The sequence below is a fragment of the Asterias rubens genome, chromosome 6 (assembly GCF_902459465.1).
Source record: "Asterias rubens chromosome 6, eAstRub1.3, whole genome shotgun sequence".
Classification (NCBI taxonomy): Eukaryota; Metazoa; Echinodermata; class Asteroidea; order Forcipulatida; family Asteriidae; genus Asterias; species Asterias rubens.
The window spans coordinates 20,835,562-20,852,821 of record NC_047067.1 but is presented as its reverse complement, the minus strand read 5'-3'; the positions used below and the strand labels follow the sequence as shown (position 1 = coordinate 20,852,821).

Here is a 17,260-nt window from a genome sequence, read left to right as displayed (position 1 = left end):
CCATAATAAGGTCACACTGTCTATCAACTGCAAGATTTGGTATTAGACAATGGCACATTCCATTGCTCCAGTGAGGGGTGAGGTTATTCAGATGGAGGTGGGGGAGTTTATCAGCGTTGTGCCGTAAATTCCTTCCAGAATCCAGGCTCGGCTCTGAGGTTTGACTACAATAAACAGGTGTAAAAGGGTTTTCTAACCCAATTCACCAGACCAGTCGCTCCATAAATCTGTGTAGCGCCCTTTTGGGAGATTCCCAGTGAATTTTACTGTGCAGAGAATATCACCTTATCTCACAGATGCAATATTAGATTAACCCCGAAATGGTAGAGCAAGAACAGACAGTTGCTGTAGAGTGTAGGGGCCTACATGACATCAATGTATGGAGCATCCGAACAACTTCTTGCAAGACAATTATGTAACTTTTCAGTGCCTGATTTGCTTGTTTGCTTGTTTGTTTGTTTGTTTGTTTGTTTGTTTGTTTGTTTGTTTGTTTGTTTGTTTGTTTGTTTGTTTTTGTTTATCAGCAGCTTGTAGTGGCCCTTTGTACAGCTACATGTACATGTAGTCTTTGATACAAGGAGCTTTATCAATGTGAATCAAACTTGTGACTTGTGTAGACTGTGTGATACATTTAACATTGTGTTCCATAAAGGCTGTGATTGCGATTCTCACACCTGTTCAAACAGCATACGTATAAATGTTTGAATGCACACAACTATTTCATACGCACAATTTATTGGAAAGATCCAACTGTACCCGGATTTCAGACAATGTATCAAGTTTCACTAACATATGCATGCAAACATTTCCAGGTATGATGTTTACTCGCATGTACAAACTATTTGGCGCGCCGATGAAGCGATGATTGCGTAAGTGATGGAATGTTTTAGCCAAAAGGGACGTCATTAGTGCGGAGTGCTTTGAAAGCCATAAACTAAGCTAACTTGTATATTTAGGCCCTACATGTATTTCGTTCCCAGTCTTTGCTCGCCCAAATACATCCTCACCAGTAAACAGATGGCTTCATGGTAGGTTTAGAAAAGAAAACCGGAAAGAAAAATAAACATTGACTCATTCAGACAGGAGACTGGTTGGTGTGGTATAACTGAATATGACCCCCTCGTCGACCCTAAAAACTTGGCTCACAAAGGAAGATTTCTTTGTTTCTTTCTAGCCATTCATGAGACTCAAACATGCAGGGCAAACATTGTAAATGCTGGACTCTGACCACCACAACCTTGTTATTGTCATTTCAGTTGGCTTTCCATCAAAAATATTTGGATTGGGTTCTTGCGGATGTCCCAGATCGGTTGCAACATTGTATAGAGTTACAAGATGAATACAATGTGTCTGGTTAAATATAGTGAAATAATTTAGGCATTATTATTGTTTAAAAGTGAGGATTTTGAAACGGTGCACAATTTTTGTGTGTGTAGAGATTCTGAATTTTAGGCTCGTTAGGCAATTGAAAGAAAAACAGAGAATATTTGCAATTTTCTGCATTAATAAACAACAAGACATGACAAGATTTCAAGTTCCAATTCTAACATCTCACAAGTTCCTTTAGAGTTTTCCCTCCATCTTCATACATCCTTAAAGATGTACCCAAGACTTTGGCTTCCCAGCATCTCTTCCCAAATGGCTTCCAAAAGAATCCTGCCTTCCTTTTTGTCTCAGCCAATCTCAGTGAAACAAGAGAATCGGTGTGTGTAGCTGGTTGTGACATTGTCAATGTAACTCTGTAATGCTAAACCTGCATCCCTCCTTGACCTAGTGGGAAACCCAACACCAACAAGCTTCATGTAGTCATGGCTTCCACTCACCGCAACATAGTTTGTAGCTGAGGGGGTGGGGGAGGGGCCTTATTAAATATGGAGGCTTCTTCTTATGGATTATAACAAGTTGAGTCTCTGCAGGTCACTATGTTTGAGTGTTTTCTTTCTTACAAATGTGACATCTTGAAGACATGTCCTTTGTTACATGGTGACAGCACTCTGTCCTAAGTGCCCCCAAAAATGTGAAAATCTTTTTAAACTTTAAGAAAAGGCCTTTGAGAAAGACTCTGCTTGGGTCTAACCCTTGGCATTTATACCATAGGTCCTTTAATTTGGTAAGCAGTTTTTTTCCAGCTAATTCTATCCTCACCTTTAAGAGGTCCAAAAACAGAATGATGAAAATGACACACTTAGGGTACAGAAACATTAACCATTCAAGCTGTGGGAACAGAAACAACATTTCTTAATTTTTCTTAGTGGAATTTTTGTATTCGTATCAAGTTGATCTAACTCAAACTAACAACTAAAACATTGTTAGAAAAACACATCAAGCCTACAGATGTAGCACTCATAAACCAACAATCCATAACACATTCTTGTCTACAACATTCAATCGTTCTATTTATGACTTTTGAGACCAAAAAATCTTGGGAAATTTCTTGGAAGTATTTTTGTCTCTTCCACTTGGGTCTGATATTTGGCATATTATAATGTTGACACATATGATAGTATGAGGGCACACACGTACCAGGTTAAAAGGTTAAAGATAATATATAAAATTGTTTAACTCCTACATTGTCTCGAATGTTATCCACAGTTTTTGATTTGTAGCTGTGCACCACACACTCCCACCTATCTGTACGTGTTCAGTAGCTTAATGTGAAGTTTCCAAAACAAAAACAAACATTTTAAAGAGATTTCAGACAATGGTTTAGAAAAACCGCTCATAAAAAAGGTCACAAAAAACTGAACGATGGACTTATAATAACTACACATTCTTTTTTGATTGTGCTGAGATACCAAACAAAAGAAAAGATGATGATTCTGAATGGCTTCTGACTGGCACCCGAAACAAGGTATTGACAAAAACAAGAATCAGAAGACTACCACCATAGGGCTAGATAGCTCAGTTGAAAGAGCACTGCCACGTTAACCTGGAGAAGAAGACTACCACCATAGGGCTAGATAGCTCAAGTAAATTTGTCTTTGTTGAACCCCCAAATCAACATTTCTTTTTTGCAAAAATATAAGGAGTGTGGGAGTGTCCCATTGCACTCATCCAACTTAATGATGGTCTGCAAATGTTTTTAAAATAAATTCTGTTTTGTGTTGATTGATATGAATGTCTATAACACGCCTAAAATGTTTGATGTAAAGAGAGAGAGAGAGATACATTTATACAAAATGTGCCGACATACATAGAGGCTGTGAGTCTAGACTTAACAAGGATTAAAATACCCACATCACTGCTGGCTCTATTTCAATGATTTTAAGTATCCGGCCAGAAACTCGCAACTGAACAAGTCTGTCTAGCGTTTTTTCAAGAAAAAAAAGGTTAAAACATATTATTTATCTTGAACGCCTCTGAGTGACCGATGAGCGCTGTATAAAAAGCCACTATTATACCTACTTATATATTTGTTACTGTGTACTCTAGTTACTTCTGCATTTGAACTGCAACTGTTTTCTATGAATCATCAGACATTCAAACAAGTATTTGGTTTGAATATGACATTAAGCATTGTTTACACCTGCCTCCCAATGAAGGAAAATTTCTTTTTAAAAGGTTTCCTAAAAGCAAACTTCTCCATAAAGGCTATCAAAATCTTGCTTCTCACAATGTTGTTTGTTTCCACTTGTTTTGTCCGAGAGCAAGTCAAAATAAGATCTGTTATCCATTGGATTTCATCCACAAATTAAAGCCCTGCAGACAAATCTGTGAATATGTGTCTTTGGCTTCATCGTAAAAAATGTAAGCTTGTTTCAAATAATATCAACTTGGTCAGCTACTGCGCAAATGAAGATTTGTAAACACTAGATGTTGGGAGTCAAAAAATGTTTTGGAGGTGTTAGATTACAAGACCCTTCTGCAAGACATACTATATGGCGCTCATATTATAAACATCTTCAAATGTGTTTTGGTCTACTTTTAAGGGTTGAAACATTATTGGTAAACAAAAACTGAACCAAGTTTGGGGTTCTAAGTGAGCAGCGATCATCTCAATGTACACACAGATAGCTTTATGAAAAGTGGCAATTAGGGCTCAATATTTACACTGGACCACAGGCCTAAGTCCAGTTATTATCTGGCAGGTAAACTTATTCACTGGACAAGTCTGGTGGGTTTATAAATGATGTAAAATTGATCATAGTACATTGTGTAAAAACTTCATTTTTGAATTACTGATGATCAAGTGTTGACTATATTCCTCGATAAATATCTTCCAATGTTGTTGAGAATCAAAGTTTTCATTTGTGTGTGCGTACAATGCACTATAAATACAAGTCAGATTCAATCATCAAGAAGAAAACAAAAATTGTTCTTAAAACGAATCTCAGTATTCCACAAAGTATTGGCAAACAGGCAAATCACAACAAGTACATGTCGCCCCAAACGTAGTCCCAATTAAAAATGTAAATCTGCAGCATTCCAAGTTAAGCATGGACTCTAACTGGAATTTCGGGGCACATTCTGATCTTGAATGCAATTAACGCTAAGCAAGGCAATATGTATAATACATGTCCCTGCTAATTTGGCACGGCTAGTGAACAACGAGTATGTGTACACAATTTATAAATGAACTTTATCCGATTGGCTGGGTCAAATCAGTTTCTAGGTCAACTGTCTTGCCACTTTTTCCCCCGTCGTTCTTCCTTTTCCTCGATCTATTTCAAATAACTGCATGAAAAGTTCAACGGAAAGGCTCTGCTGCAAACTTTTCATTTTGTTTTAAAACTGGCCAGTCATTGTGAACCACCATAAATAACCAGATGTTAGCCTGTTTGGTTTGGCATTGTAGCATCCAGTCCATATACACGTGTGCAAATGCATAAATGCACATGTTGTACATACCTAATGTGCCAAGGCATAAAATGTTGATTTTCAACGAAGCAGCCATATTAGACATTTTGCCACAAAGAAAGCTGGAATGTGCTAAAACATTGCCAAATATTGCACTGTTGGACACCTGACAGTGTTTCCATTTGTATTGCACTGCATTATGAACCAACCTTACTTTGAAATTAACTCTAATCTAAAAAAAAAAAAAACTTAAAAAAAAAAACACTTATAAAAACTTGACACTAATAAATAAACCAATAATGTCCTCTATTTAAAATTCAATCAAACAAACATCTCTCCTCACTCTTGTTGTTTTACCAAAAGTCAAACTCCTCTTACAACAAAATTATTTCTTAAATGTATTTACCAGACTTTTTAATTTACATCCTCTATTTTGAATTGAATTTCCTTTCCGTTCCCTTTAACAAGAAAAACAGTAAGATCCCTAGAAGCTTTGCATGCCATGAGTGGCATTTTGTTTTCTCTCTCGCGTTGAGTTCAACAGACCGTATTTGAGGAAACAGACATGTGGTGAACAGGGTACAATTATCTGCAACAGATCTTAGGGGATTTCACTAGAGAATTAAGCCAATCAGACGCCTCACCTGAACACCAAATGTCAATTTATCATTCACGTGACTGAGTTCGCTGAATTAATGGTGAAGCGTAAGGACTCTGACCCTATTAGCACGCACTTTTTTGACGCAGTTTTATTTTGGTTCTCACGATAATGATTCGCTGGTGTTTTTTGATGTATTGAAAATGTGAATGAGTGGGACAAGCTCCGATTGAAATGAAGTCTGAACAATTATTTTATTGATGGTAAAACGTACCGTGTAACATTTGTGCATACATTAGGCTACATGGCAGACATCTTATTCGACAATTTAATGGTGGTTGCTGTAAATAACTAGACTAACGATTCTTAAAGGCATACAAGGCAGGGTGTGGGTTCGGATCCCGGTTGTGACACTTGCTACATAAAATTGGGGAGGTAGTGCTTTCTGCTCTACCGGCCAGGCTTCGAATTGACGATACCCAAGCCTACATTCGTATGGACTGTGAAAGGGGTAACCCTGTTTCAGCCCTAGGAGTAGGTGGCAACGGCCTCTGGAAACAAAATAATTGTAGCCCACACCTTGAAGTGGCCTTCAGGCCTTGTGTGTCAGGCGACTTGCATAACAAAAATAATACAAAAAATAATAAAAACAAAAAAATAACAAGGGGAAAATTTTATCCTGCCCTTTCAAGAATGAAATTCCTGGCTTATTTGAGTATACCAAGCTCTGGTTAAACTCACACCTGAGGCCTCGATAGACCATGGATAGACAGACTCTGATTTTTCACAAATGGATTTCAAATCACAGCGTTTAGATTCAAAGCAGTCTACTCAATGAAGCTTGCTTTAATTCACATCAGAATCAAATCATCTTCAATGATTTTACCCAGTTCAAAGGAAAGCGGAACTATTTCATGTTCAGCTTTTTTCTCACATGACTCAAGTTTCTCCCACAAAGTCAGCCCAACCCAACTAGAAATTCCATATACCGAAAAACTACTAAGCCTTTCGGAAAATATCCCATGAAGTCAGACACGTCTGATTGGTCTCTTTTATCGAACGACAGGCCCCGCCAAACTAAACACATTGTCTCTGGGTGGATGACCTGTGCTACATGCTAGGAAAAAAAATATTACAAAATTGCCTCAATGTGCGCTGGCAAAAAGCGCCAGAGAAAAAATGTGCAATAATAACAACGAACTTGATAACCCCAAATAGGGAACCTGATCAAATGATGAATGGGCTCTGGCAGTTGGAGTTGTTTGCTTTAAAGCAGGGGATTTATGTCTGGCAAGAGAGATTGGCGAGCCATAAGAAACTTGCCCAGTTTAACCAATCCAATATCCAATTGTTACTTTGTTAACGCACATTTTTTGCATGCATGACTGAATTGCCTAAACCTTTTGCTCCAAGTTTAACGTGACATGAGTTAATACATCAGTTTTTTATTATGATGTCAGGGATGAAACTTGACAAAATGTGAACAGAGAATAATATATCAATGATTTTAGTTCTCTTCAAATGCTATTTTCGCCACTTGTGGCATTATTTAAGATATCTCTGGAGGATTGGTACCGATATGAACTTTAGAATCAGTAAGCTTTCAGACTGTTTATTGTAATATTAGTAAGCTCTTGTACTTTAAGCTCAAATAAAGTAAAATAAAAAAAAATAAACAAACAATTTGATCAATGTTTTATTTGACTAAAAAACCCTTAGCAGTCTCATAATTTTTTTTTTTTTACATTTACTAAATATAATAATCTACAACATTCCACCAGCCTGTGAAGACTAGAAGCGAAGACTAGTGCTGTACACGATGTGATGTGAATTGCACCTTGCACTGTACATGAATTGTACATGCACAATGCTCATGCACATGATTATGATTTACATAATAATGTCATAGCAAAATGGTTTACCAACTGAAAAATGCATAAAAACCTCAAAAGAAAAACAACACAGCATGTTTACTCTTTATGTTCAATTAATTACAGAAACCCAATATTTGATTTTCCTCGAGCTTGCCATTTGTTTTTTGACAAATTTAATAGATTTGGCATAGAGTCCTGTTTACAGAAAGCACCAACAAGAGTTTCCGTTTCATGAAATCGTGGCTTTGAATTCAACGAGTAAACACCAGATGCTCAAGGACGTAACAATTGAACGCTTTAGGAATCGCAAATATTGAATCTAGAATTACTAGTCCGAACCATCAATGAGAATAATGGGTAATATTGATCATTCAGACATGAGAGGTTCCATACTAGTCCGGTCTTCAAACTACCAAACGATTCAATTTAGAAAAATTCCTTTCTGTTCTTTAACAGAAAAAGGTGAAATGTCAAGAAAAATCTAATAATGAGTCATTAGGTGAACTTATTGTGTTTAATTTGTTGATTTGTTTACTTCACTCTTTTTTTTTAATGAGAAAAATTTAATATTAATATGTTTAAGCATTTTTGAAGAAAACAAAAGTGAAAATATCTGAGGCTTTCTCACTGGTATCTTGACAAAACAATGCATCATTACAATTTGAGAAAAACAAAATCCGAAAGGCTGCTATGAAGAAATAGTTTCTATAGAGCTACCCGCATTGGCAATGAGATGCTTATGCAAACACCAGCGCATAGTTCCTTCAAAGTTCACCACGACATTCTGAATGTAAACTAAGAATTAGGATAAATAATTATCCCATCGTGGGACCCACTCCTCTACTCCATCACCACAATTCATGTTAATCCCCTCATCTATAATACATGCACGACACATTCATTACTACGACCGGCTTCACGATCGGAGCACCATGCCAACGCTTACAACCCACACTGATGTCACCAGAAGGTCACGTTTTAATTATAGAAGAGAAAAGCTTTTGACGTCAATTATTCCTTGCTCAAGAAGGTCATGTGACCTCAATACACCCTGAGGAAGGTCAGCAGGAAGTTTAGCCTCATTTTGTAGATGCTAGCCTGGGCGATGATGGTGATTAGGCCTGGGGCAGGTGTGGAGCATGCTAGGGGATGAAACCAGGCTAAGAGATCTGGGGGGGGGGGGGGTTGTAGAGAGACCAGCTGAAGGACTAGTACATACTGATGGAGAAATAGCATCAGGCCAGGCCCTTGGGGTCAGGATGCAGACTTGCCAAAGAGCCCTAGGGTAAGGACATGAAAAATGTGCCACAATCTTTCTGAATTAGGAAAGGGGGGGGCTCAGATTCACTGGGGAAAATAAATTAATAACAATACGTCAGCTGACCCCTTCCTGAACTGTTGGTTTTCAAGAACAAGATCACTTTCAAAAGCTTTCATTTGTTACAAGCAAGGCCACTCTATCTTAAGCTATGGCTAATTTAACCCTCAAACGTCACTTACGAGATAAAGACTTGGTAGCTTTTAAGCTGCCATCAAAAGTAATGTAACAAAATCAATGATGGGTGGGAAATATCGCAAAAAACACATGTATGTTGATTTGTTATGTTTTTCCAACTAATACTTCAAATAGTTTTCTTTGTTCTCCAATTGAATTTGCAATGTCCTCAATGGTTTTGTGAAGTCCTCACTCAGTCAACATTTTCAGATCACTTATGTTGAAGTTCTTTGTTCCAATGGGAAAAAACAAACAAACAAACAAACAAACAAAAACAAACAAACAAACAAACAAACAAAAAACACCAAAATCAATCTTCATGCTGATGGCTTTGCACACAGAGTCTTCAAACATTTTAGCCGTCTTTCAAAACTACCATATTTTAACTGTGAATGGATCTTGTATCTTTCACTCCTATATCCTATGCACATAAACACAAACAATATCTCCGGTCACTTTGACTTGCAAGGAGAAAAAACCACATTCAAATTACACAAACTCCTTTGGTTAATAAGTTCAAAAGTTAATAAGTTCAAAAAGTTAACGAAATAATCATAAAATAAGCAACACACCATCTTTGATCAATTACTCCAAGACACGATCTCCGTGCACAAATCAAACAAAATGTTCACATCAGAACTTGCCAATTATTACCGTAGCATATAAATTTTCCTAAGGACAAGTACACCATAAGTCCTCACTAATTAACATGACTTTTCCACTTCTTTTACAAGTCAAACCAGACGTATTTCAGTATGTTTTTTTTTTGCGAGAGAAATTCTGAAGGATAGAGCTTAATTTGAAGAAGTGGCGCAGGGTGAGGAAGTTCAAGAGTGAAAGAGTGAGAGTCAGTCGTACAAGGGTGTTTGATGTTAAAACCACATGGTACATCATCATCATTAACCCAGACACAGTGATTCATACATTAACCCAAGGCCTCTCTTCTTCTTCTTAATCAAAGCATTTCCAAATATTAAAGGTGTGTTATGCCATCATTTTATTACATTTGAACAAAATATGATGACAGGTAATAAGTAAGGTTTCCAGAGACACCATGTCAAATTTCTTTTGTGAGGTGGTGGCTCTGACAAGAGCCGATTTCTGCTACTGTATGGAAGCTTCTAGACTGACACCATCCATGGATCATTCAACACATTGCAATGCGTTGCAGAGCAAAGACAAAGTTCGCTTCTTTTTTTTTTAGAGTCAAGAGCAAATAAGTTAAAGACAAATACATTTAAACCAAACCATTAAACCTAATAAACCTCAATCATACAATTAATTATAAACTTTAAAGGGCAGAAAAGTCATATTCCATTTTCTTTTCTTTATGTATTATGGCAGATATTTTACTGGTTTACTAATGGTTTTAACTTAAATATTGGGACCTTTTATATGTCGGGTATGTGGATAAACTCAAATTTTTCTATGACTAAAATGGGTAAATTTGTCTCTGTTGTCTACCTTGTCCTGTCGTTTTTGTTTGAGAAAAAGTAACTGTTACATGTGTGCCAGCAGGTGAGGCTATTTTGGAATACCAAAACAAGCCAGCTCCATTACTTGATTTTTTGTACACATCACAATACAATCAAATGAGTGGAAATTTTTTAACAAGTCTTGTTTCTTTGCGCATCTTTTTATCCCGTCGGAATGCATCAAAATTGTTACCAAAAGGTGTATAACCAATACCCTTTAAAAGCGACATGTCCGACAAAATAGGTCATGCTGAGACTAACTCACATGAATATGTAGGATGAAAAATTCATCCAACATTTCAGAGTTAATGAACCGAGATGAGCTTTTGAGTCAGAGTGAATTGTAATTTTTTTTTAAAGAGTTTTCTTTCACGTGCGCTGTTTGTGAATGGCAAACGACGCTAAGAGCTTCTCGCCTCAATTGTGGCTTTCGGAAGCTGTTTAAAATTGGGTGTTTTTCTTTCAATTGAGGGACTCTTTGAGTTTCCTCTTTTTTTCTTCTTTTTGTGTGTGGGCGGGTGGGGAGAGAGTGAAGGGTTTGGGGATGGTACGTGGATGTGGAACATGGTGCATTTCCTAGACATTATTAGAGTGAGGCAATAGAGCTGAACTAATGTATCTCACAGTGTTGGTTGATGGTAGATGCATTGAACTACCACTCATTGGAGTTGACTAAACCGCAAGGTTTTGTTGTTTAAAGGGAGAGTGTAACACCAGCACCAATTGTATTTCATATATAACTATTTACCGTTGAGTATTTGAAAGTTACTTTAAAAGTAAAGATGTTTTTGGCTGCTTGCTTTGGTTAAAGGTTAGCAGTTCACATCACAAGCTGTTCAAACAAGTTCATAAACACCAAAATGTACCGAATCAATAGTTTGTCTGCGTCTAAATGGTTATTTGGGTATAAGTATAGGCCTAACCCATTTCTGAAGCAGTCGGTTGTGAGTAACCTTCTGGAAATATACTAAAGATTGTCCACTAAAGCCATAACTTCAATGTATTTTCACATCATATTCATTCAGGCAAAAATGTTAGTCTCGCTCTTTTCACCTTGAATTATTTTTATAATAAAGCCCCTCATCCTTCTCCTTTTTTTTTTTAGCAAGCTATCCTTTAGGATTTTAAATCATTAGAGAACTAAATGTAAGATATGAAGTATGACACTGACAGTAAAACAACTTAAAGACAAATGTTTACAGAAAAACTTTAAATATTTCTGTGACTGATTGCAATCTCTGAGTCAGACTATTATTAGCAAACTAAACATAAGGCCGAGCTCATGACGTCAAACCGCTCCAGCCTTTCCTTTTTTTTGATTGCCAGGTTTTTAAATATATTTTGTTTAGCTGTCACTAAAACAAACACTCTGAGGAGTGAGGAGTTTCATCATGGTTTGCTTTGCAGCAACGGGAAACATACAGAGCTAGAAGAGAGCGGGAGGGGGGGGGGGGAACAAAAGTTCCAAAGGGCAATATGATCATAATCTAGGAGTGTTCTGATGAATGATTAACAATGAGCCTAGGAAATACAGCTGAGTTAGTACTCTACAGAGATACATTTGGGACTGGAACTATCCGCCTTTAAAATACCCCGGTGAATAACGATCCACAATCGGCACCTACGATACTTCATGACATGCCAACGAACTTCTCTCTATTTATTATAATTAGGTATTAACCATGACCAACATAACAGATTATTATTGCCAACCCATCTATTAGGGACAATAGCATTGTAACCTTACCTAAAAAGGAGTAACCTTTCCTAAAAAGGCTATTTTCAAACAGCCAGGAAAAAGAAACGAGCAAACAATAAAAAACACATTTTGAACGACAATAATAAGTTGAGTTTGTTGCCCTGAAGGGATCATAACTTAGCCTCAAACTACAAAATAGATTTTTCTTCAACAACTGATTTCCTCCAATCAATTTGTTATGTTGTCCAAAACCTACCTAAATATTTTGAGATTTTTTGTCAAATGAAAATGGTCCTAAGAATAAATGTTTTGGTTGTCATTCTTTTTTTTACACAATATCTTGTTAAGTTCGTAGACATTGGAATACAATTCTCTACAGATACAGATTTCCAAAAAAACATAACATAAATGGGAGACTTTCTGGGACGATAGAGGGCAGCAGACTTACCGGGTAAATCCATTGTTCTCAGAATTATGCGCATGTTCAGAACTACGTAAACAATGGAAATTTACCCGGTATGTCTGCTGCCGCCTAGCGTTGGAAAGTCTCCTATTGGAAAGTGGCCTTCCCTTGCCATGTGACACTGTAGCAAATATGACTACCCATTGTCTCTTGGGATATAGAGGCCTAGTTTGTACTAACACATGGAAGCACTTGATGCTGTGAGTCTGTGACCACAATGGTATGATTTAGTGTCTTAGGTATGACTTACTTTACATGAAAATCCGATCATAAGTCCTTCCACATGGAAGCTATTTTCAAAAATGACTCTTTCAATATTTGAGTCTCAATTAGAAAGCAGTTGGTACCAACAGAAATTTTCAGGCTAGTTTTGATAAATAAAGTTCATAAGGACCATTTTTCTCTCATCCCATGTTTGATTATTTAACTTTTATGTTGATTCTCTAAAGGTAGAAAGAATTGTTAGACTTTAAAACTATTTCTTGAGTAGTGACTTCAGAGGTTTCAAACCTGTTTGGATAAATCGATTAGAATAGTATAATAAAAACTTAAAAAATGAAGGGATTTTTATTGTATGTATTTCCCTGGACAGTGCTCCTTAAAATTAATACTAGAGGTAGATCACACAAGTAACTTGAAAACTACAATAATATTTGTGATTTGAAAGAGATAAAACTTACGGGCTGATGGCATCTTAAGAGGCATCTGTTACGAGTACAATCAACAAAACACCACAAGGCAAATTAGGGAAGACAGGAGTGAGCGTTCACAAGCTGATCACCAGACAGTGTGTCCACAGACCGACCGAACCGACACGGGGAAGTCAACCAAGAAAAATCTCAAAACAAATCCAAAAGTTGACTAGTATAACACTCCTCTTGAATCAGAACATTTCCTTAATCCTGAGTTTAAAGACGAAGAGTTCCTGAACAATCCGTTGATAGAGTCGCGCGGACAAGGTACACACGTATATATCCAACTCCAGCGAAGGTTCAGGGTAGCATGTAGCAGCACGGTCTGTGCCTAGTGCTTGTGATTAAGTTTATCAACATCGAGCAGTGCAATGGGCTATTGTTTCGTGGCAGGTCATGGAGGTTAAACTAACTCTGATTTCAACGGTGGGAAGAGAACGGCTTGCTGGGGTGGCAACAAAATGGTGCCCACCACGTGAACAAATTACTGGTGTTACTGCTTGGTTACAAGAGGGTGTTCACAACTCAAACCACACCATCAACAGGGGGAAAAAAGCACAAAAAATAAACCCCAATGCTGTCTCTCGGACCGACCCTAGACTAAACTGCACTGCCACACTGTCTATGTACATGTGACAAGCTTTGAACCAACCATCCCAGAGCTGGTCTGGACTGGCGAGAAACGTGCACTGAGTGGCGCTATACACCTTTCCAAAGGTTCAGTTGAAGGGGTTGTATTGTTGACTGGCTGATGGTTGGTGTGCCCATGGTCTGCGCACACACACTACACATGACCTTTACTCTCTTGTCATAACACGCACAGCTGGGCCATGTTGGCATTTCAAGGCCGTTTAAGTCCAAGGCCCCCTAGGCCAGTAGGAAACTAACTTCTTTTTTTGCACATGAGAGACTACAGAGGGGCTGATATTGTGCGTAAACCGCCCACTCTAATAATAAGTAATGTAACTTAGTCCTCTGTTACTTGACACCATTCATAGTCACAGGTTACAGAGAAAAAGTAAATTTCTTTTTAAGAAGAACGGGGTAGGTGGGTGATCAACGTGAGGCAAACAAACCTATGCAGCATTATCGAATTACAGGCTGTTGTTAGAGCAAACTATCAAGAAACAAACCAGTATACTGTGCGTTAGTAGGAAATGCACACTTAAAATAGAACAGCGTCCGGATAAGCAAAGTTTCTCTGGAGAGGTGCCTTGTGGATATTCCGCAGTGAACTTGTTTTTCTATGCAAAACAATCTTAGATTGTCAACAAGGACGTTCAAACTTACTTCAAAACATCCTAAAGAATCCAAAGTGCCTGAACTTCATCTACATGAACCTCGTCCTGTGCTGCAAAACAACAATATCCTCTACAAGTACATGTACACAATACTAAACTGTTGATTGATTTCTTAATTTGTTTCCTAGCAAATGTTTTGCTGATTTTTTGTTTTTTACTAAATTATTTGTAAAGCAAAATATCGTTGTAAACCCACACACATTTTCAGTATTGAGCATTCACTAGAACTAAAAGTGACCCTGTTTGGTTGTGTCGTCTACAGTACCCTACAGCACACTACAGTCTAAGACATTCCCTTGTGGTGGTTTGTGGTCTCCCGAACTCAGCAGCCTTCATCACAGAGGTTTGTGGAAGTTTGTGATTTCCAAAACTCTACAGTCAATGGTATCTGTGGTTTGGCAAACTCATGGCAGTTAAATCTTCCCTGCTGGAGCCTCTGGTATTGTATCTGTAGTGTAGCTCTTTGTGGTTTCCCAAACTCTACAGTCTGGAACAGAGAGACTCTATTGGTTTCTCCTCTCCTACCTCAGCCAGTGACTTTCCCTCATCAAGCCACTATTGAGAGTGTGGTGAGTGTGGTTTGCGTGGTTTGCCAGTCTGATCATTGGGGTTACAGAGGCTTGTGGTTTCCCTAACTCTGCAGTCTGCAGCATTCTCTGACAGAGACTCTACAGTGTCAGTATCTTTGTGGTTTCCCAAACTCCAGATACCCTATCTAGACTTGTGGTTGCTCTCCAAATGCAGCCTGTAACTTTCCCTCACAAAGCCACCATTAAGACTTGTTGTTTTCCCAGTCTGCTCGTTAGGGTTACAGAGCCTTAGTGGTTTCCCAAACTCCTCAGTCTGGAGTAGACTTGTGGTTGCTCTCCCAATGCATCCTGTCATTTTACCTCACAAAGCCACCATTTAGACTTGTTGTTTTTGCAGTCTGCTTGTTGGGGTTACAGAGCCTTTGTGGTTTCCTAAACCCCACAGTCTGGAGCAGTCTGGAGCAGACTTGTGGTTGCTCTCCAAATGCAGCCTATAACTTTCCCTCAAAGTCTTCATTTGAGTTTGTGGTTTTGCAGTCTGTAGTCTCACTTGTGAAACATCCTCAGTGTCAATTGCGGTTCACATTTACAGTTTGCAAACGTGAAGTCTCTAACATTCACCGACGGAGCCTTGATAGGGATTTCTACTCTGAAACATCCCCAATGGATTTGAAGTTTACAGGTTCAGTTGGCAAGATTCTACTTGGGCATTGTCTAGCAACTCATTCTCAATCTCAATAATAGAATTCCGTTCAATACATTCAAGGAATCTGATAGTTCATGGAGGCAACTAATATAATTATATTCAGCATTCAATTCTTCACTTGTTGACGCTCATGGGCATGACCTCCAACATTATCCCTGGCCACAAATGCCTCCTTCCTCATGTTATTATCTTGGTCTCCTTAAGAAAATGTCAGTACAAACTTGCGCTTCCTTCATCCAAGTTTTAAGGAGTGATTCTACAATTTCAGTACCATAAATCATTTTGTGAAATTATCAATTTTGACACTTTTTTATGTACACAATTGTAATTCAAGAAAACAGAGTGGGAAAGTTTGATTGTTTTTCTGTCATCCATAAATTAAACTGGGAAATGTCTCTCTGAGTAATTCTAGCCACCAACAGACCAAGGAGCCATTTGATTGATTATGACCTTTTGATGGAAAAACACATTGTACTTTGCATGCCTATCAAAAGGTCATGTACTCTTGCATTATTCTACCATCACTGATGATAGAATGATGCAATGGTGTACATGTATGTATGACACCGAGTCACATGGCACTGTAATGATAACACTGTTTCTGCTGATTTGATGGGACAGGGATGGAAAGGGATGGAAAATGAAAACTACTGAAAAAAAATGTGTTTAGCCCGGATATCAGGCCTGGAAATAAATGCAGTCAACAATTTTGGTAAAGTTTCGTTCAAATACTGCGCAGTCTTTTGCGGAGTACACGATAGTCGATGATAGGTCAAACAATCGTAGTATGAATCGGGTGTTTCTTGGTAAATAAAGTACACATAACATTCTGATGAACACAGCTGAAAGCAAGTTTGACATTTTGACTTGTCGAATGTCACGTAATTGAACTCTAAGTATTTAGTAACATCCTGTTCACATTAACACGCATGGGTAACCACGCTGAGGGAGGGCGCTCTACTCGTGAGCAGCTGTCGTTTATCTTAATCAACTGCTTTCAGTTAATAATTTGACTGAAGAAAGTACACATGTGTACTTATTATTCTACACATCAATCTCTGTAACTTTTCGTTTAAGAGTCATAAATGAGAGGCGTTTTAGCTTGCAGCCCCAGTATAGTCAGGGCCCAAATACCAGAGGGCTAAATATTGCTTACTAAGTTTTTACCAAGCACAAATAAACAGGATACCATCCGCGTGTTAATGCGACATGCCATAATCTTTGCTAGTAACATGTAAGCCTCGTTTAGGTTTTCTCAGCTGCTTTTCATCAAGCAAAATCAAGCAATGGAGAATGGATAGGAAAGAATACTTGGAGTCTTGAAAGGAAGTTTTTTTCCCTGAAATAAAAGAGACTTACATGTACCAGCAGCTTTTGAAGATGATTGTCTCAAACAGGCAGAAGTGAAAAAATGAGGATCTATCTGAAAAATTTAGAAAGAAAAAATTCCATTGTTTAATATATTTTACTTATATTGCATGCATATCAAAATAAAAACTTAAGAAATCAAAACCAACAAAGTCATTGTGATCAGAAAATAACTATAAAAACACACAACTTCTTGCATTAGTGTATCTACAGAGATGGGGCAAAATTTCACAAATTATTTCTTGACAAAACATATAATTAC

General features: G+C 37.8%; 1 protein-coding gene across 3 annotated transcripts in view; it reads right to left on the bottom strand.

Annotated features, from left to right (window-relative positions):
• LOC117291450 (retinoic acid receptor alpha-like) overlaps window positions 1–17,050 on the bottom strand; it is a 48,261-nt gene extending 31,211 nt beyond the window's left edge. Inside the window, exon 1 of one of the 3 annotated variants that reach the window (XM_033773139.1) lies at window positions 16,990–17,050. Coding sequence is in view for 2 of the 3 variants with exons in the window: in XM_033773137.1 (XP_033629028.1) it covers window positions 13,082–13,106 (25 nt within the window). In the remaining variant the exon portion in view is untranslated. Of the gene's footprint in view, window positions 1–13,081; window positions 13,840–16,989 lie in introns of those variants that run through there. The other 2 variants (XM_033773137.1, XM_033773138.1) reach the window with 2 other exon arrangements.
• Between the last annotated feature and the right edge of the window lie 210 nt (window positions 17,051–17,260).